Source organism: Chiroxiphia lanceolata, chromosome 12 (genome assembly GCF_009829145.1).
Source record: "Chiroxiphia lanceolata isolate bChiLan1 chromosome 12, bChiLan1.pri, whole genome shotgun sequence".
NCBI lineage: Eukaryota > Metazoa > Chordata > Aves > Passeriformes > Pipridae > Chiroxiphia > Chiroxiphia lanceolata.
Window position 1 is genome coordinate 8,145,927 of NC_045648.1, and position 20,325 is coordinate 8,166,251.

A 20,325-nucleotide genomic window follows, 5' to 3' on the forward strand; every position below is an offset into this window, starting at 1 on the left:
GGTTGAGGTCATTGCCTTTCTTTGCTCCTGAGAAATCAAGTGGAGGCACTACGGTTTCTGTGCCAGAGTGAGTGATACAGCTCTAATAATGGTACTTGGCCTGGAAGAACCAAACACCATCAAACTCTCATTTTCAGCCCCTCTCTGACTTTTGGCTCATCACTCATAGTCACAGAGAAGGTAGGATGATTACAGGCTGAATTCTTGAGGCCTCTGGAATGCAGTGAAGTTTAAATTCACTTCAAGCTGCAGTACAAAACAGATGTATGAGGGACACAAGCTTTAGAAAACATTTTTTTGTAGGACTTCTGCAAGATGCTGGAAGACATTCATGCATCTAATCCTTTGGAAATCCAAGAATGTGAACCATGTAAATGTCTTTTGGAATCTAGGTCATATCTGCATGGGGTCTTTTCAGAGCCCAGTCAGCAGAGAGCACAAAATGCAAATTACCCCTGCCATGCATAATGCCGGTTTTGTGTCTCGCCCCAAATAATAGAGGCTATTTTTGTTGCAGTCATTAGGACTACATGTGAGCTACATGTTTTGCGTGATTGGACATTGAAATAGAATAAGATCATCTGTGCAGGCGACAGAACTAATGAGAAGAAAGGAGAGGGAACAAAAAAGGGAAGAAGTGGTCTTAGGGGAGCAGGAAAAAGATGTTTGCCTACAAATAGAAAAGTCTCCTTTGGGCCAAACAATTTTGCTTTCCTCACAGCTTTTTATTTTGCCTGCCTTTACATCTCTGATTTTATTTATAGACAGCCCTGTAGTGAATTCTGACATTTTGTAGATCCAAACTGCCAAAAGAAAAGCTCTTTTTGTCACTGGCAGATTTGATACCCGTGGTCAGGGTTTGGGTAGTCTGAGAAAGAAAGAAAGCTGGATGGAAGAAATGAGTGTATAAAGATGGACTTGAAATGGAATTGGAAGGTCCCTTGGCACCTGGAAAGAATTAAATTATTTAACTGTGCAGGAAGAATGCAGTAGCTGTTTTGCTGACATTGAAATAAAATCTTAAAACTAGATCTCTTCTCCCACCACTTTCCTATAGAAAAAAGACCTTCCAATTTAGTTATATTAAAAATACAATCCTAAGAGTAGAATCTAGTTCTTGCCCTGTGCATCCAGCTTTACTGGTCTAAATCTCATCTCTCATCCCACAGGGTTCTGCTTTGGAGGTACACTTCAATTCCCACTGTTGTTGAAGAATCAGGGAAGAAGAAGGGAAAAAGCATTTCACTCCTGTGCTTGGAAGGTTTGCTGCGGATCTTCAACACGGTGCAGATCCTGTACACTGCCAGGATCCCCCAGTTTCTGCAAGCCCTGGGTAGGCACATAGTACAGTTCTGCTCTGGTTTCTGACCTCCATGTTCCAGCCCATGTGTGGGCAGGTAGGGGCTTAGCAGCCTTTATCCATAACAAGGGAGAGAGGGGTCTGGTCCTTGTCTGTCAGTAATAAGGTGGGCTTCATAGCATTGATTTTTCACACCAGACACAAATTCCAGAGATATCTTTACCTGCTTTTATAGAGCTCTGAGTCTGTCAGCAGAGGATAGTTGGGGTCTGATATAACATTCATCTATTTGAAGTTTGCCTTTAACACATTTCCCCGCTCACCACGGTTCTGCAGTCTGTATTCCTCCTCTAGCTGTGAGCAGTTGCAGTCTTTCCCACTTTTGGAAATAAATCCTGTATTCTGCTCTTGGCATTTAGCTTTTTTTCTGCACCTCTCTGTCTCTGGCAGATATTACTGATGGTGACGCAGAAGAAACGGATATTAATGTCACGGAGAAAGCTGCCTTCCAGATCCGACAGTTTCAGGTAAGTACCACTGTGTGCTGCAAGTGTTCCAAAGCACTTGGAATCCTGACAGAAAGCACTGCTAGCTCTCTTTTGCTTGACCACAGGGTTGAGTTTGTGATAGCAACTGTAGCACTGATTCATTACCAGTACAGAAAAGTTTCTGATCCCTAAGAAAAGCTTTTTCAGGGTGCTGTGCAGAGCTGGATGGAAGTGCTTGTGTATTTACAGAACTATAGGTTCTTCAGTGCAGCATAAACTTATCTGAGTATTGTAAAAGTCATACTGAGTCATAAGCAGCCTCTGTGTAAGCACTCCTAACAAAAAGCAGTACCTGCTCTTTAGAAGACTCCTCTTTTTATACTCTTTGTTATTCTCCTTGCTGCTGATCCCTTTATCTGCTGCAGCTTCTGGTTATTTGCTTCTCCAACACATATGCACACTCAGGGACTGTTTTCCTTCCTGTGACCAGAGGTCCCTGGTGAACCAGCTCAGCAGTGCTGAGGATGACTTCAATGCCAAGGAAACGCAGTCACTCATCACAGTTCTCTCCACATTGTCCAAACTCCTGGATCCGGCCTCGCAGCAGGTACTTCACAGCCTTCATGTGGTGGCAGGGATGGATGTTGTAGCTGCAGGTGTGGGAAGGAGATTATCAGGTTGGGTTGGGATTTGCAGGCACACGTGTCGAAAGAACAGTTTTGTTACGTTCTCAAGGGTTCTACTGTCACACTCCTGCAGGGACAGTTAAGAGCAAGTTTTCGTCTCATCCCACTGCTGCACCTTCTGATCGTGGCTTTGGGCACCTGAGTGATTTGTTTGCCTGAGCAGGGACTCCTAACAGAGCCTAGTTGTAGTATTGTCTCCACATGGGAATAGAGGCAAAAAAGGCCAGCAGACTTGTGTCCAGTCCAAACTGGCTGAGTGCCTAATTCCTTCCATGCAAGGAGTCATTTTCTAAAGTGGCCGAATTTTACAAGCTAGGAACTGCACTAAGTGTGCCAGAAGTCTGGAGTCATCATTTACCTTAAATTAAATGGAGCTGTTACTTTGTCCAGGGGAATGTATTGCCATTCCCATCCCGGATCTCAGCTTTTCACTTGTTGGTAGTTTAAGTATCTGTTGTGGAACTTCATAGAGCACAGCTGGGTGCCTTCTGCCAGGAGGGGACTTCACTCGTCTTCCTTTGCTGTGATTCATTGTCTTGAATTTTTATTATTACTAGTAGTAGTAGTAGTATTGTGCTTTGAATTCTGTTTCAAAGTCATGATATCTTTTCTCTTTTTCTCTAGTTCCTTCAATTCCTGACTTGGACAGTCAAAGTTTGCAAAGAAAATGCTCTTGGTAAGTAAGCTTGGGGAGCATGTTTAGATGTGATGTGTCAGGTCTGATATTAGACCCTTAGGTGCTCTGCTGTTGTCTGTCCTGGTTTTACCTCTTTAAGATACATTCAGGTCCCATTCTGTGGCAGATTGCCATGACATTGTGGTTATTAGCACGAATCTTAGAGAAAGAACTAAAACTATTAGTGTTGCTGAAGAAAAGGAAGCCACTCACTTACCTGAATTTTCTCCCTTATTATTTAGGCTCAAATCGGGATTTATACTCTGGAAAGATAGTATTCTAGTCAGAGTTTGTATTGCACTTCCTCAGTGCTTTTGGTCACAATTTTTCTGTGAGCTGAGGGCTCCAGTGAGCCACACTTCCCCTTGCACTATTACATGGGATGCCTGATGTTTTGAACTGTGCTGCTGTAACTGCAGTATTTTGATGGGATTTTAACCTACTGTGGATCATTTCGGTTAAATCCGCACTGAATCTGAGACTTCCCCTCGCTGGATGTCTGGTGTTCCTAAGTAGCAGGGGGAGCTCTGCCCCTGATATAATGTGTTGTTTTCTGTTCCCCACAGAGGATATCTCTTGCTGCAAGGGTTTGCTGTCTCTGCTCTTCAGTGTCCACGTTCTCTACAAGAGCCCGGTCAGTCTCCTGCGGGAACTTGCACAAGACATCCACGCTTGCCTGGGAGACATAGATCAGGTGTGATGCAGAAGCAGCCTGGCCCTTCATCACATAGTGCTGTCAGGGCAGAATTGAGTGCATCTCTGGTGTAAACTCTGTGACAGCAGCTGGAGTTTTATTCACCAGAATTTGTTTTCTCTCCTCTGGCCAGGACATAGAAGTGGAGAGTCGGTGCCATTTTGCCGTAGTGAATGCCAAGACTGCAGCCCCCACTGTCTGTGTGAGTCAAAATAGTGTGTGTGGAACAAATGTAGAGTCCAGGGATACGGTGTGACAAACAGCTTGCAGGTTCCCGTTGTGCCAAACTCCTCCAAAAACCTGTTTTGTTATTGGTGTTTCTGTCTTAGCTGCTGGTTCTGGGTCAGGTGGATAAGGTCCTTGAAGAGGTGGATTGGCTTATCAAGAAACTCACCAGTCTGGGGTCCAACACATCAGGTAATAAAAGTCCAATTATTAATGTTACACGTTTTGTCAAAACCAGATGAAGACAGAGAGGAAAAAAGGTATCTTGGGATTTTAAGACAGCATCATCTGAGGGCAGGTTAAACTCTCCCTCAAGATGATTCTACATGAACAATGTAAGATAAGGGCGTTGTCACAAAATCCTTCCAGTGATTATTTTCCTTGTGCCACATGGGTGCTTTGTGCATTGGACACAAAGAGGGCCTTTTGTGCCTCCCACCTACACAGAAGGATTCATTAGACACACATTCACCAAGTATTCATCTCTTTCTTCTAGAAGACCCTTCTCAGCCATCAAACCAAACCCAGGCTCTGGAGAAAGGTGTAATTCTGCAGCTGGGAACTCTCCTGACAGTCTATCATGAGCTGGTGCAGACTGCACTCCCAGCAGGGAGCTGTGTGGACACACTGCTGAGAAGCCTCAGCAAGACATACACAATTCTCACCTCCCTAATCAAACATGTGAGTGTGCTCCTCTGACAGTGAGCTGCCTATGACCTAAAAGCTTTCTTCTCATCTGCTGCAGCAAGCTCACAGTGACCTCAGCAGCTACGCTCAGAACTGGGCTGTTGATCTCTTACAGGAGCTGAGCCCTTATTCTGTTGGCTTTCATGCCCTCAATTTCGTGACCTTTCTGAGCAGTGATGGTTGTACCAGTGGAGATAAGGGGAAGCTTCTCTCCAGCTCAGCTTGGCTTTCCATGGCTTGGAGTGGCTTTTTCCAGTATATTTTGTGGGTTCCTTTGTGCAGGTCTGTGCCAGAATGAACAGCACTAACAGTGTTCTCACGGTACGCGTCAATCCTACCCTTGCCACTCATTCCCATTAAAGGCCTGAGGCAGGACCTGAGGGAACAGGGCCATGAAAGGAGGCCAGTGGAGCTCCTTTGAGACAAGGTGGTGAATGCCCCAGAGCTCTTCTCTCACAGCTCTGGAATGCAGACGTGATATAGCAAGCCACTGTGGGGGATAGTTGTTGCAAATCCTGCCCTCCCCACTGCGCTGTTGGATGAGCTGCTTTGAGCTCTGCCTGGATACAGGATGAGAACAGCATACCTAGAAGAAACTCATGTTTTTCTTGCAGTATATCCAAGCTTGCCGCAGCACCTCGAATACGATTCCAGGAAGGCTGGAAAAGCTGGTGAGTGTGAGCAAATTGCTGGAGGAAATGGCTCCTTGCCTCGAGTTAGGAGTAACACCAACCTCTCTGCTCCTTTGCAGGTGAAGCTTTCAGGTTCCCATTTGACTCCACAGTGTTACTCATTCATTACTTATGTACAGGTAAGGCCTAAATTAACTGGCAAAATCACAGTGAGTCTATCTCATGCTGAGTGGTGTATCAGCTGCAGCACATGAGCACCTTTGGGGATTATTAATCTTCCTGACATGAGTTGAGTTTCTTATAGTTCAAGCTTTACTATGTCAAATAATAGTATAAGACATTTCAGCACCACTGGGACTGAGCATGCTGATTTCTGCTTGAGCAGGGAAGGAGCTGGTTTTCAGTTGGGTTTTTTTTTTTTCCCCCTGTGTTCATGTGGGTTTTTTTGGATGAGATTAATACTGCTGTTAACCACAATGGCAAATAAAGGTCAACAACACTGCAGTCATCACAGTGTGAAGTAATGTGGGTGCCAAAGACTGCAGTGCTGAAGCTGGGATTTATCTGCCTGGAGAGGAGCTGGGTACTTGTGTGAGGACCACAGGAATTGAACAACATATTGGGGAAGGTGTCGTGGTGTGCAGAGCTGTCACTGCTGAGGACTTCTCACACATGCATATTTCAGAATGTATAAATTACAAAATTAGTTTTTCTTTCCTTGTTTTTTTTTTTGGTGTTTACCCTGAATTCCATTCTTGTATCGCTACCTTTCTGTCATGTAGCTGGTAATGCTGTTAGCTGGCCAGAGCAAGGACTTCTCTGGCTTTACTGAGCTGGCCTTTCTTCCCTGCTAACCCTGTAATGACACATCTTTTGGCATCCTCTTTCAGAACATCCACAGTGAGAGCTTAAGCTTTACGGAAGAGAAGAAAAAGAAGAAGAAAGAGGATGAAGCTGCTGCAGTCTCCACAGTCATGGTAAGACTGACTCGCTCTGTCAGAACATGGGCTGTAGTTGAACTTGGAATCATACCTCAAGGCTTGTGTTACCTGGTGGCTTCTCACAGATCACCAGGGACAAACTGTCATTTGGGCCTTTAAGTAAAAATCAGATTTAATCTACTGTAACTTCAGAGAAGTCTAAAAAAGCAAAACCAAAATACAACCAAAAAAACCACAATGAAAAAGCCACCTTCACTAAATGCAGCCTAAAAGCTCACAGACATGAAGGAAAGGTCAATATGGATAGTTTTGTGTTCTGTGATATTTTTAACATTTGGGGTAAGCTATGAAATTACAGAGATGGGCTAATTTATTTGAACCACTATTGCATTCTCTTTAAGTGTTTCTTAATTTTATCAGTACATTTAAAGATGAAGGAATGGATTCCACTAAAGTAAAGCAGTTGAAAATGACTGGATTATTTGGTTGGGAGCAAGCAAGTAGGCTGGCAGGTCCTTGATGTCCTTTGTTTGTGCTCCCAGACAGCATCTTCTCCATCTCATCAGCTGTCCCAGACATTCCTGTGATGTTAAGGGTTTAAAAGCCACAAGCATGATCTTCCCAGCTCTTCCCTGAGTGTATGGAAACGGGCTGAAATGCTGCATATCCTTTACCACTCTGTCACCATGGGGAACAAATACCAGTAGTGGTAAATAAACAGGACAACAATGTGGTGAAACGTCAGTGTGTTCCTTGCCTGGACAGCCTGTGCTTGTGACGCCTTGGGAGAGCTGGGGCAGAGGAACTGCTGCTCCCATTGCTGTCAGGGATATCAAGGGCTCTGGACTGCAGGCAGAGTACAGAGCAACACATAGGAGAGCCTCACTGCAGAACCATCCTGGGAGTCAATTTAAAACTAGTAGCAAAGCTGGCAAGGCTTGCTGGGGCAGGACTGATAAGGAGTAAGGCTACTGAAGACACTTGTCTAAACAGGGAATGTCATGGTCTTCATGTCATGCTACAACACCATTGTTCCCTTCTAAATCTGACCCATCACACTCCTCTCTGCATTTCAGGCCAAAGTGCTTCGAGAGACCAAACCAATCCCAAACCTGATTTTTGCAATAGAGCAGTATGAGAAGTTCCTTATCCATCTCTCCAAGAAGTCAAAGGTAATGTAAAGCAGAGCTCTTCTGTGACCTGAACTCGGTGGAACAGTGGGATCGAGGGCATGGTGGAGAGCTATAGCTGGTCCACCTTTAATAATGCTCAAATTAGAAAGGTGTAAGGACTTTTCAGCCCTTGCCCACACTCCTGGCCCAGCACTTCTGAATTGCTGCCATACTGATACCAGCCCATGTCAATGTCAATCCTGCCTGTGACCTTACAGTGTGTGGTTTCTGGTGGTGGAGGAGCATGCACACCTCAGGCCAGCTTTCTTCACCCTTCTCTCCCAGTCTGTGTCATGAAATGTACCACAGTGGGGTACTACATGACAGTGAGAGTAACTGGCAATCACTTGGCTTTTAGGAACACCTAAATGGGCCACTGGATCACATGGGAGTGGGTGCTTTTTCACCTGCCTTTTGCTTCAGTCCTGCATTATTACTGTGATGGACTCAGTCCCAGTGCTGTGCAAGAGACTAGGCAAGGTAGAGAACTAAAGTAAGATGCTAATGGCTTAATGTCTTCTCCCCCTGGTTTCACCTTGGTTGCTGCAGGTGAACCTGATGCAGTACATGAAGTTAAGCACCTCCCGGGACTTCCGCATCAACGCATCCATGCTGGACAGTGCCCTGCAGGAGCACAACACTGAGGATGCTGAGAATGAGCCACACAATGACCAGGTCAGCATTCATTTAGCTTTTACTGGTAGGTTTCCCTCTCTTTAGAGGCCAACTGTACTTGTGAGTTGTGCAGGCATGTGTGAAATTAGGACAGCCTGTCTTCCCTGGGTTAGCTCTCACTTTAATACTCAGCTAATAGGAAGGAGTGAACAGTTACTCTGGTCAACCCCTATGCCCCAGCCCTCTGCCTTGAGTGGCCTTTATTTCCATGTACTAGCTTTCTGTGTTCCTGGTCTTAGGGAAGTGAAACTGCTCTTAAGGCCTTGTTCTTTGCCTCAGCAAGCAGAGAGGTCTATCAGTGTTACCCCTGAGGACCTACTGCCTGGCCAGGACCAGGCCTTTGCAGCATGATGCAAAGTGGTTTTGCATCCAGGTTAACTTATGTAGATAAAGACCTGGCAGGGCAAACTCTGCAAGGCATCATTCTCCTCAGACCCATCTCTGCTAGATAGTGCTGGTGAAGGCAGCATAACCTGTGCTGGATAAGAAAAATAAGCTGTTTGCTGATTGTCCAGGTTTTTATTGGTGCATCTGTCCATATTTTCCTGAGTGTTTCAGTAAGCCAAAACCCAGGACACAGTCCCTGTCCTGTGCCACTGGTAGCCTGTGATCTAAGTTCCAGCATGAATTGGAGAGGGGGATTGGCCCACAGGGAAAGTCTCAGTGGGTGACAGAAGTCCCATATTCATGTCATTTAGTTAGGGAGAAAAAAAAAGAGCTAAATCCTTTTCAGCACGTCTGGTTTCTTGCTTTAGATAAACGTTCCCTAGACTAATCACACAAAAACAATCACAGTCTGTACTGCTACTCTCTCCCTCCCCTCTCCAGAGCAGCGCAGCAGAGCAGACAGATGAGAACCAGGAACCCAAAAAGAAGAGACGGCGAAAAAAATAAACCAGGGCTGCTGCTGCTGCTGCCTCCTCCCACAGTGCCTGTTCCGTGGTGGATTCGCCTTGGTCTTGGAGAGCTGCATGTATGGAGATGATGGTTTATTGTTTCTCTTGTCAAATACTTATGCCTTCTTCCTTTGTGCCCACGGGAGTGCAAGCAGCGACTCTGGCCCCTGTCTCAGGTTTTACAGGTGGCCGCTGCCCTCAGAAGCGCCTCTGCTATTCAAATATGCTGCTACCAAAATCTTCTTCCCCAGGAACATCCCTTCTTACAGCAAAAGGGAAACGGAGTGACTGGGATCAGTCCCTGCCAAAAGACCTCCTTAAAGGACAGTGAGGCTCTGGCACGCAGTCTGGACAACTGTCCTTCTGGCACTCTAGCGTCATCACTTCTTCTCCAGCGAGCCTTTGGTTATTTCAATTATCTGATATATATCCAGTGCTTCCCCTGGAAGACAAGGGGACAGTCAGTTCCCTGCAGTACGCTCAGACTCTGCAGCATAAGACAGCGATAGCCGTGGTTTGCTTTAGTTCAGAGCGTGTAGCACAGAAAGCCTTAAATTTATTCAAACTTCTGTTTTGAGTGGTGGTGAGAACACAAGAACCAGCACCAGTAGGAAGCTGGGAACACAAGCTGTTCCACCTTGGAGTTGAAGCTGCCACGTGCAGCTCCTGAGCAGTGAGAGGCCACAGCTTCCTCTGCCCAGGCTGGTTATGCCATTATGTTTTTGCTGTTTTGTTTTTGCTGACCCTGATTGCGATGCACTTGTTTAATTTGCCTTGTTCTTGGTGAGAACACAAGTGCCCTTTTTGCCCACAGAGCACAAATCCTGTTTCTAAAAGCACCTTTTGCCTGTAAGACTCCTAATAAAGGTTACCCAAGGGTGGAGTGGCTGATGTGTGCAATGACTGAGAGAACAAATCTGAGGGCAGGTTTGTCCTTTATCTGGGAAAAGCTGCTGCACAGCAAGGAGGAGATGCTTTCCCAGACAAAAGTTACTCGTTTGCTTGAGCAGTTAGAGGGGTACATTGAGTGCAGGTAGGGATTACTCTAGGCCTTAGGACTGTTAAGGAAGCACCCAGCAATGCCAAAGCAGTTCTCTGAACAGAGCTGCGCTGGGCTAAGGGAGAGCGAGGAAGAAGAGAAAGAGATGAAGGCTGGAAAAATTTGGGTCTGCAGGGCAAAACAGACATGGTTGTTGAAGCACCTCCCTTCAGAGAAGGAGCAATTAAACCTTGGGTTGTGTTAAAAGTGCACAGGAGGGCTCCTCCAAGGGGCACAAAGCAAATGTGCAGAGAGAATTGGACACGTCCCTGGGAGAGCCAGGACTGCCTCATCACTGTGAGAAATATTTGGAAGGAACAGCACAAACTGCCTGGGGACTGAGAAAGGAAAGAGGGGCAGGCTCCAGCATGGTGGTTGCCCTTCAGGTCAGATGATGGGTCAGGAAGCAAGGGGCTCATGAGGTGCCTCTGCCGAACAGAGGAGCCCTCAGGGAGTGACTACTTAGGCCAAGTGCTCTGCCTAAGCTGAGGATGCCCATGCAGAGGGGATTACAGGGCGTAGCTTGCACAGACATGCTCACCTTGAGGGATGCCATACTTCTCCATTCCCATTGGATTTGAGGGCGTCACACAGTTCATGGTCACCTCTTTCCTTAGGCACTGGTCAATATCCACCGCACTGAAGAAAGCCACTGACTGTGGCAGATCCTGGAGGCCCAGTTTGTAGGCAAACATGCACCTGGGAGAACAAAACAGCAGGTGGGACACCGCTGGACATCACTCTTGGCCTTGTCACACCCAGTTCCAATCAGCCACAGCTTCACCAAAGTGGCCAGCCACCCCTCACAGGTCACTCTGCACCTACATCACTCAGCAGGTGGGGGACAAGGTGCTTTTTAAGTCCTGGGTAGCAGGAGGGTCAAATATTGCTAAAGTGGGTGTGGGAAGAACAGAGTAACTGCCTCCTCACAAGTAGCGTAGCCTCCTCGGGAGAAAGGAAGAAACCAGCCCTTCACTGCTGGCTAATCCTCCCAGGCAGGCAGAGCAGATGCTGGATTTTCCCAGCAGGAAGCCCTGTGCTTGCAGGAGCTGGCACAAAGGCAGGAACGTCAGGGTGTCGTCCCGCTGCGTCTGCTGCACTGGCACAGAAAGGCTGTTTGTGGTGTCCCTGCCTCCGCACGGGAGAAAACAGCTCAGCCTTGGATGGCTTCTGTGTCACCAAATAACCCCATGGTACTGGGAAGGGGATTTGGCAAAGCTGGCTGTGCTGCAAGCCGGATCAACAGGAACCCTTTGAGGTCAAGAGCTTTCTAGGCTGAGCTTAGTTTTGCATGGGGCAGGGAAGCAGTGGGACTGCAGAGACAAGCTGCGCCCCCTGCTCTCCCCTGAAGGCAGCAGGGAATGAGGGATGGGACAGTTTCAGGCTCCCAGTTGCTCAGCCAAGCCCAAGGGCTGCTGCCACAGGATGGCTGCAGACCTGAAGGGAGCAGGAGGCGATGTGTTCCCATCCCAACAGAGCACAGTGAATGGCCTCATCTCTGAAGGAGCCAAAAGCTGATGATATCCCCCTCTTGCCAGCATATTATCCCTGGAAATCAAAGCCGAGGTCTATTTACAGCCACCTTAAGTTACGCATGAAGGAACTGCAGCCTCCAGTGCTGCTAACTTGCCCTGAGCAGAAGAAAACTGCTCTGCACCAGTTTGCTGTAGGCACAGCCAACCCCAGCCCCTTTAACTTGCCTGTCTCACCTCAGAGGCACTTCTGCTCCTCCCCAGGAGACACCACAGCTGTCAGGTCTCACCTTGTGAGGAGGTTGGTGATCTGCAGGGCCAGGGCTGCCCGGTAGCGGTCTTGCTGCTGGACCAGGTAACGCACCTCGTCGTGGATGCTGATGCAGAAGCGCCCCTTGATGTCAAACTCCTCGAAGAGCCACTTCATGGCGACCAACATGAGGTGCAGGTAGTCAACAGCTGAGCTCTGCACCACCCAGTTCACTCTGCTGGTCAGAAACTGGTGAAAGGAAACAGAGATGGATAGTAAGAGAGCACTGGGTCCAGGGCATGGTCCCCCCCTACAGGACAGCTCCTGTGAGAAATCTGTTAAATTCAGGGTTGTTGGGTTTTCTTGATCCCACGGAGATAAAGGGACAATGGGTTTCCTGAATGGCTACAAGAGCCTACTGGGTCTCCAGCACCTAAGAAGGGCTGAGCACGGAATCACCATCTTGGAGAAGATGAGGAAAGCCCAACGCTCGGCAGCCCAGAGCTGCATCCTTACCTCCCCCTTGACCACGGCAGGCTCCAGGGCCCTGCTGATGTGACAGCCCAGCACCGGGGTCTGTGGAGTGGGGGATAAGGCGATGCTCTCCAGCTTGTTGAACATCTCTGACTCGGTGCCTCCAGCCCACACTCGGTGCCCCACCACATTCCACTTACCCCTCTTCCGGGACCTGTGCGGCAGAGAGAAGGTTTGCTGGAAGTGTGGGAGGACGCTGCAGGTCCCTGTTTGAGAACCTCAAACACTCCCTCCTGGCTTGAGGCAGCTGGATGAGATCCTGCTAATTGTTCACTGGGAGAGTGGGTGAAATTGAGAGCCCCCCAGATCAAACCTCCCTGGCCCTGGAGGAGCAGAGAGCACCAAGACTATCCAGCCCCATTTCCCTTCTCTGCCCCCTGCCCGTCGGGCTGCAGCTCCCTCTGCCTCACATCCTGATGGATGCCACAGAGCCACACAGGCACAGACCATCTCACCTTTTCATGGCTTCTCTCTGGAGTCGCTGGACATCCTGGGCTGACACCGATCCGTCCTCCGCCCTGTCCACAGCCAGGTCCAGCTGCCTCACCAGCCACTCCCCCTCCTCAGACAGATGAAACCTGGAGGGAAGAGCGAGTAACCCAGGTCCTGTGGGACACTGCCACCATCCCTGTCCCTGCTCAGCCCGGGAGCACCCACCTGCGGATGCCCTTGGTGACCGCGTACATCTGCTGGGCCTTCTCACGCGCCTGCTGCTGCGTCAGCCGGTGGTTGAACTGCATCAGCAGCCGCTCGGCGAAGGGCTGCCCGGCCCCGTAGATGCGCCCGTAGTTGAAGACCTTGGCGTGCTCCCGGCTGATCCCCACCGTGGCAGCCGTCTTGCTGTGCAGGTCTGTCGCATTGCTCTTCTTGCCCTGCAGGGTCATCCAGCCGAAGGCAGTGCAGCCTGTGGGAGGGAAGCAGAGGTTGGACATCAAACGGGATCAGGACTGGGAGGTCACCCCACTACCCAGCAAACACGCTCCCCTGTGGCGCAGCCCTGGCTCACCGTGCATGCCGGCGAAGTGCGCCTCGCCGAGGACAGCAGCTATCCAGAGCTCCTGGGAATCCACGTCTGCGCCCACCAGGGAGTATCCGGGTGGCACCTGGACCATGGCTTTCAGCTCGCTGCCCACCCGGTCGGCCTGCAGGACACAATATGCAGCTCAGCACAGCCCTCTCCTCCTCCTCGGCACAACCTTCCTCCCACAGCTGCAATGTGCCGACAGGGCACTCTTCATGCCCCTCAGTTTTGCTCTCAGTCAAAACCAGGTTTAACACACATATGGGGCATCACCCACTTGGTCAGTCCCTCCAGCACAAAAGAAGGGGAGCTTGAAGAAGGACAGAAGCAGGCACTTTGGTGTTTTCTTCTCCTTCCACCGAATCCTGAGGCCCCAGACCCTCTGCTCACTCCTTCCCCTCTCCCCAGCTCACAGCACATCAGCAAGAGAAGGGCCCCAGCACTGGTCCTGCCACCTCAAATCCCAGCATCCATCCCCAACTCCTAGTTCCAACACAGGCAGCTCCCACCAGTCCAAAACACACAGAGGGTACCCCAAAACACCCCGTAAGGATCCAAGCAGGGCCATACCCGGGCATTGCTGGCTGTCAGCCAGGTGGGCTCCACCGCCCGGCGGGTGATGGTGCCTGCGGTCACCACCTGCGGCAGGATGGCTCCGTAATTGTCCTCCTCGTTATAGTCAGGATGCCTGGGAGAGAGATGAGGGTGAGCACCATCCTGTGAGAGCCCTCCTGGCGCGGGGTAGAGGGAACAACAGTCCAGATTTGGGGCGTTCCTCCCCGTACCTGGTCACCACGCGAGGCAGCTCTCCCTTCTTCAGCCACACCACTACCTGGGAACTGGGGAGACACAAGGCAGGCGAGATGCTGAGCCCCCCATGCACCCATACGAACTCCCCTGGTCACAAAGCAGCCTCCACCCACAGGGATGTCAAGGTGAAAGCAGCTGCTCACCTGATCCGCTTGTGAGCATTCCTCCAAAATGAGATCATTTTGTTAATCTCAAGGGCTCTGGTCCCGTGGGTGCGGCCCACAGCAGCCCGCAGGGTGCCGTCCTCCATCTGGGGCAGGAAATCCTTAGCAAAAGGGCTTCCCACATTGTTTTCATTCCCGTCCTTTAGCAGGAAAAGAGGTGTCAGGGCTCAGTCACCACCACTCCACAGCAATAAAGCTCTGTGCATTCTCCTGTGCCAGCTACAGACACGCGTTTCCACCACCCAATCCCATGGGATGAGATCACGTGGGTCCCAGGAGTGCTGCAGCACTGGAGTGACAGGAAGAACCCCAGGAGCCCCAACTTGCCTTGTGAGGCAGCTTGAAGAACCAACACCCAGGGATGTTGACATCGTTGTAGGGACCGTTGCCATGGTGGTACAAGGGCTGGCTCATCTCCAGCCTGTCACACAACTCATCCACCTCCTCCTGTGACCAGCAATGTGAGGTGATGGATGCCAGGAACACCTTCAGGCATGGCTGGAGGGGGAAATCAAGGAAAGAGGGACCAATCCACCACCCCATTCCACAGGAACCCCCCGTACCTGCACCAGGCTCTGGTCCACCCTGCCCATTTTCTCCTCTGCATCCACTTCCACACGGCTCAGCTCCTCCACCTGAGGCATAGAGGAACCATAGGGGAGGCCAGGTCAAACACCAATTATCCAGTAACCCTTATTATAGGGAATTTTTTACTTGCAAGGCCTGGAGCTGCACACAGGGCTGGTTTTCACATGCACACGGGGAAAAAGCACAGCACCACACCTCACTCCCGAGGGACCCTCCATCCCTTCCTTCACCTTCTGCCACATCGTGCTGCCATCCATCACCAGCAGCTCATCCTCCATGGCAGCTTCCAGCCCCGGGGGCTGCTCCTTGCCTTTCTCCAGGCAGTACTGCTTGTACAGGTTCTCGATCACCCTGGCAGAGGAGAGGACAGGGCTCACACAACCACAATGGGGCCTGAGGCTCTGGAGCACCACCTGGGCAGAGCCCCAGGGAGCTCCCAAATACCCCCATAGAACATCCCCCAGCTCAGTAAGCTATTACATCCTTCTCACCTGTATGGGCAGGAAGGCTCATCGGTCTCTGAGGGGGTTGCTGGCAAATTGTCCTGCCGTCCTGGCACCAGGTATCCCCAGCCATGCTTGTCTGAGTAATGGAGAGGGAAACCGTCCCAGGCCAGGCGCATCAGCTTCGGGGTCACCCTCATCTGCAGGCTGATGAGGCTGGGTCCGGGCACCCACCCCGCCTCCTCCAGGCGTGGGCACAGCTTGCGGTACCAGCTGGGGAGCAGCAGGGACGGGTCAGAAAGCACAGGGCAAGCCCTGGGGACACCCAGGGTCCCCAACTCACCCCGGGTGGCCTGGCAGGTGCTGGAGTCTCTTGGGTTGCAGTGCGACTGTCTCCTTCAGGCGCTCCAGACAGAGCTGGCTGGCAGGGACTTTCAGCTCCTCATCCTCGCTGGGGGGACCAGGGTCTGGTGGGACAAGGAGGACTGGCTGTCAAAGAGCCTCCATGACACTCCTCTAGGAACAGGGACCTCAAACCAGCCCCCCACCACATGCCCCAGCATGGGGACACAGGCCAGCAATGCTTCACCCTGAAGCGCCAGCAAACCTTGTCCCTTTTTCTTGGTACCCCTGGGAAGGCATCCCTGGAACATCCCTTGTCCCCAGGGATCACCTGTGCTCACCCTCCTGCCACTCCTGCGCTGAGCCTTCTGCACCCGTTGCTGCTGGGGAGGCTTGGCTGTTCCCATCCTCATCTTTCTTCTTCTTCTTTTTTGGGTTCTTCTTCTGTTTAAACTCCTGTGTGTCCCACTCGAGATCCCAGAGCCAGGGGTCATCCTTGTACCTGATGACATGCTGCTGTCACACCACAGCTTTGCTCCTGTCCCTCACATCCACCCACAGTCCCCCAAGGACCATCCAGCATCTGGGCTCCTTCCTGGGAGCAGCAGGACCTGCAGTCCCAGCCCATGGTACCTGTGCTCGTGCAGCAGCTGGCAGGCATCATTGGCCAGGTTCATCAAGGACTTCTTCATCTCCTTCTGCAGCTCCTCGTAGACGCCCTGAGCATCGTCCAGGTACCTCTTCCAGTTCCCATTGACCGGCAGGTAGGACACCCCCATCTCCAGCATCCCTGCAAATGTCACAGGGTGGGGACACCTAGAGCCCAAAGCAGTGAGGAATTAGACATCTGATGGAGCAGGTTGTCCCTGGAAGCACCAGACTATGACAGACCATGAATGTGTCTTCACCCAGAGTTTCCCAGCCTCACACAAGAGCCTCAGTGCTCTTCACCTAAACCCATAAGGATCCCTGTATCTTCTGCCTGCCCTGTGCATCAATTGCTGCCCTAAAAACAACCCTATGCAACAACCCCAAAGCTGTACTGCTCTGAACTGCCTCAGGAGACCTACTCACCTCCTCCAGCCATGCTGTGCTGCTGTTTATTCCTGCTCACCTACACACGGGAGGTCTGACATCCCTCCTGAAAAGAGCTTCAGGACACCCTAAGGACAAGAGGAGCCACATCCCATCCCCAGAGGGATTGTGACCCTTCCTGCTGCCCACTAAGCCCACAGCCCCTTGGCCAACATCAGTCAGAGCTTGGCAACTCTCACCTCTCCATGAAGAGTGGTAGCTGCTCCTGAAACACCTCGTGGGTGGCCTGGACATCACGGGCACAGTATGACATCAGGTCCTGGGGACAGTGGTAGGTTGGAGCAGGCAAAGAAGCTGCCCCCCTGCCAGCACAGGGCAAGGCACTGGGGCTGTCATAGCAACTACCCCAGCAGCTGCTACCACCCTGCTCCCATCTCCAGCTCCCACTGTCAGGATGTGATGGGATGGCCTCCCGCACCTGGAAGTTACTCCTGATGTCAGCCATGGTCCCCTTCACAAAGATCTCCCGTGCCTCCTTCTCCAGCGGCTCCCCCCCGACGTAAAGCGCATGCACGTCCACCAGGTTGTTGATGCTGCTGACATGCACCCAATCCCACGAAGTCATCTGTGGACAATGGGGGGTCAGCCAGTGTGGGACAAGGACCGGCCATGGATGAAATCAGGAGAGATAAAGGATGCTGCTGCTCCAGTTTAAACCAACGCCACCTCATCTGGAAGGTGCTGGGAGAGCTTCACTCAGCAAAGCTGTTCCAGCAGATCCCATTCTGCCAGTACAGGAGCAAATGGTCCCATTACAGCAGCACACAGCCCCCTCCCACCCAGGCCACTGCCAGTGGCTCAGCTCCCTCACTCACCGCTGGCCCCTCCGTTTTGCTGCGTGTTTTCTTCATGTGCTCCTTGACCTGCTGCATCCCTTTCCTCTTGCCATGCTTGGCAGCCATCCAGAGGCTGCGCTGGAAGCCTGTCAGCCCCGAGATGGCCATGTGCATGCTCATAGTGTCCAGGAAACGCATCTTAGAGCCCTGAGACACAACAGGGGGAAGAAAAGAGAGGGTTTGGGAAATGCTGGAGAAGCTGCAAGTCCTCTGTTCAAGCTGCCTTTGCCAAGACAAGGCTTTGTCTCCCACATTCATCTTTTGAGAGCCAAGAGCATCCCCAGCACAGGCTGTCAGCTGCTCAAAGGCTCCTGCCACACCCCCAGCTGCCAACCTGCAGCCTCCAGCAGCCTCCAGCAGCCTTCAGCAGCCTTATGGGGTGCAAGAGTATCTCTCTCTAAAGAGATATAACCTCAAACTACTCTGCAGGACAAAGTGAACACAACCCTGGGGTGCCTGTGCAGAACAGCATCTGCAAAATAACCCCCAGGAGCCAATGCAAACAGTTATCTGCGTCAGAAAATGCAGCTGCTGGGCATAAAGCAATGGCTCGGCAGTTCACCTGGATAAGGTACTGCTCCTTGATGAATGCCCGGTCGAAGGCCACGTTGTGCCCCACCACCACTCTCTCCCTCCAGTCCTCCTTGCCGGCACAGCTGGCACCTGCCGGGCTCTCCATGGGGATGAGGTCGGCCAGAGTGAGGTGGCTGGACCAGGAGTATCGCTGCTCCAGCAGCCGCCTGCTGCACCACGAGTACCTGCAGGGGACACGCAGCTGTAACAAATAAAGCAGGAGCTCCTGGGACAACAAGCACCTGCTGTGCTGTGGGGTGCTGAGCAGGATTCCACCCGTGGGAGAGAGGTGACATACCCTGGTGACACACCTGCTAACCAGGACACACATCCCACATCCCAGAACCATGCTCTGGGGCTTCGTTGTGTTTTCCCTACAAGCCAGTGGAACTGCAAGAAAAGGCTCCACTCAGGAGCATCCCCATCCTCCCGAAGCTGTGTCCCCCCCGCTGCTGTGACTCCCCTGTCGCTGCTGGCACCACATCTCACCAGGCGTTTGGTGAGACCACCACAGCCAGCGTCGGGCAGTGGCCATCAGCCACGCACACCTCCACGTCCAGCACCATCGCCCGCTCCTCGGGGAAGTCCACAGGCTCTGCTTGCCCGTCAGGGCTGTAGCGGGTCCAGCCCAGCTGCCATGCCCACTGGGCAGGCAGAGGGGGCAGCTCACACCGCAGCAGCTCGTGTGCCGCCTCCAGGTAGGGCAAGCTCTGTTTCTGTGCCAGGAGGCGAAAGTGCTCGTCGATGTTGTCCCCGTACATGCGGGGCAGCCGCAGGTCCACGTCGGGCAGTGTGGACGTCTCCTTGCCCCACAGGTCGTGGCGCTGCAGGTGCTCCACGCTGCGCTGCACGTCCGCCGCCGAGTAGCACACCTGGGCACCGCGGAAGATCTGCTCGTGGAGGGTCCTGGAGAGCATCTGGATGTTGAGGGGGTTCATGCGCCGCTGGCCCGTATTCTGGCTCAGCTCCTGGGGCAGCGGGCGGCTGGCCGAGGAGCTGGAGGGGCATCGCTGGGGCTGGAGGCTGCAGCCCCTCACCGACCGCCTCCAGGGCAGGCGCCTCATCGCCCCCTGCTCCGGGGTGTGCCCCGGCTGGAGCTGCGGGGAGAGAAACGGTGCAGGGTGAGCTCGGCACTGACCACCACTGCAGGCCCCCCAGCAATGCCTTGTGCAGCCATGCACCCCTCTGTACAGCGGGCACGGCTGTACAGCCACATCCCCTGTACAACTGTACCCCCTATACAGCCATACCCCCTGTACAGCCACACCCCCAGTACAGTCACACCCCCCGTACAGCCACACCCCCTGTACAGCCACACCCCCTGTACAACCGTACCCCCTGTACAACCGTACCCCCTGTACAGCCGTGCCCCTATACAGCCATACCCCCTGTACAACCGTACCCCCTATACAGCCATACCGCCTATACAGCCATGCCCCCTGTACAGCCGTGCTCCCCATACAGATGCTTCCCTCTCAACTCAGCCCAGGCTCCCACCTGGTCCGCTCCGCGCCTCCCGGGCCTGGCTCGGCGGGCAGATCCAAACCGGGGCGCTCCCGGCAGCTTCCGGCCGCGCTGACGTCCCGTCCCGTCCCGCCCCCTCCCGCTCCCGGCCCGGCCCGCCCGGGATTCCCTGAGTAGGGCACGCGGGAAGGCGGGAGTGGAGGCGGCCGCGTGGCCTAATGGATAAGGCGTCTGACTTCGGATCAGAAGATTGCAGGTTCGAGTCCTGCCGCGGTCGTGAGGCAGCACCGCACTGGTGCCCGTGTCTTTTTGCTCCTCCGCCCCGCAGCTGCTGCGCCGCCGGTACCGGGGTCATTGCGCCCCCTGATCAGCGTTTTGCTCCTGTGTTCAACGGGAGCGCAGAAAAAGGCGGGGGGCGGCTGCTGGGACCACGAGTCGGGCAGGGCGGCCCCGGGGATCAGCCCTCGGCAGGGATGGGAGTGGAGCGCTCTGTCATCTGAGTCCTGCGGGAACACGAGCTCCATCCATTTCCTCCGCCCCGCGCCCAGGGTGATGGGATCAGCACCCACCGCCCTGGTCCCTGTCATCTTAAGAGCCCCGAGCGTCACGGGTGGGTTGGGAA

At 52.4% G+C, this 20,325-nt stretch overlaps 2 protein-coding genes and 1 non-coding gene across 5 annotated transcripts in view; 2 read left to right on the forward strand and 1 right to left on the reverse strand.

Annotated features, from left to right (window-relative positions):
* Positions 1-9,955, forward strand: part of FANCI (FA complementation group I) — a 24,488-nt gene extending 14,533 nt beyond the window's left edge. Inside the window, exons 24-37 of one of the 2 annotated variants that reach the window (XM_032700318.1) lie at positions 1,170-1,333; positions 1,751-1,827; positions 2,279-2,395; positions 3,099-3,150; positions 3,717-3,844; positions 3,978-4,046; positions 4,174-4,261; positions 4,566-4,750; positions 5,371-5,427; positions 5,508-5,567; positions 6,279-6,365; positions 7,406-7,501; positions 8,051-8,176; positions 9,005-9,955. In XM_032700318.1, coding sequence (XP_032556209.1) covers positions 1,170-1,333; positions 1,751-1,827; positions 2,279-2,395; positions 3,099-3,150; positions 3,717-3,844; positions 3,978-4,046; positions 4,174-4,261; positions 4,566-4,750; positions 5,371-5,427; positions 5,508-5,567; positions 6,279-6,365; positions 7,406-7,501; positions 8,051-8,176; positions 9,005-9,070 — 1,372 coding nt within the window. In that variant the 3' untranslated portion in view covers positions 9,071-9,955. The remainder of the gene's footprint in view (positions 1-1,169; positions 1,334-1,750; positions 1,828-2,278; positions 2,396-3,098; positions 3,151-3,716; positions 3,845-3,977; positions 4,047-4,173; positions 4,262-4,565; positions 4,751-5,370; positions 5,428-5,507; positions 5,568-6,278; positions 6,366-7,405; positions 7,502-8,050; positions 8,177-9,004) is intronic. The other variant, XM_032700319.1, reaches the window with a different exon arrangement.
* Positions 8,676-19,816, reverse strand: POLG (DNA polymerase gamma, catalytic subunit). Of its 2 annotated transcripts, XM_032700321.1 has the most exons (23): positions 19,737-19,816; positions 18,729-19,336; positions 18,229-18,424; positions 17,646-17,813; positions 17,249-17,395; positions 17,010-17,089; positions 16,369-16,551; positions 16,077-16,237; positions 15,737-15,860; positions 15,442-15,666; positions 15,181-15,301; positions 14,926-14,997; positions 14,690-14,809; positions 14,342-14,502; positions 14,174-14,227; positions 13,959-14,076; positions 13,374-13,509; positions 13,025-13,271; positions 12,823-12,945; positions 12,350-12,521; positions 11,874-12,082; positions 10,653-10,810; positions 8,679-9,514 (listed from the first exon to the last, which is right to left on the reverse strand). In XM_032700321.1, exons 2-23 carry the CDS (start codon positions 19,301-19,303, stop codon positions 9,453-9,455), a joined length of 3,612 nt encoding a protein of 1,203 aa, XP_032556212.1. In that variant the 5' UTR covers positions 19,304-19,336; positions 19,737-19,816; the 3' UTR covers positions 8,679-9,452. The 2 variants fall into 2 exon arrangements, with proteins under 2 accessions (XP_032556211.1, XP_032556212.1); XM_032700320.1 differs by lacking the exon at positions 19,737-19,816 and having other exon boundaries at positions 8,676-9,514; positions 18,729-19,303.
* A 91-nt stretch (positions 19,817-19,907) lies between these two features.
* On the forward strand, positions 19,908-19,980 carry TRNAR-UCG. The gene has a single exon. It is a non-coding gene; the product is annotated as a tRNA-Arg (tRNA).
* The last annotated feature ends 345 nt before the right edge of the window (positions 19,981-20,325 follow it).

Coding starts and splice junctions, on each gene's coding strand:
- POLG (XM_032700320.1), bottom strand. CDS start 19,303: ATGAGGCGCCTGCCCTGGAGGCGGTCGGTGAGGGGCTGCAGCCTCCAG. Junction 15,667..15,736: donor CACCTGCCAGGCCACCCGGG/GTGAGTTGGGGA, acceptor GCTGCTCCCCAG/CTGGTACCGCAAGCTGTGCC. Junction 14,503..14,689: donor TCTTCAAGCTGCCTCACAAG/GCAAGTTGGGGC, acceptor TTCCTGCTAAAG/GACGGGAATGAAAACAATGT.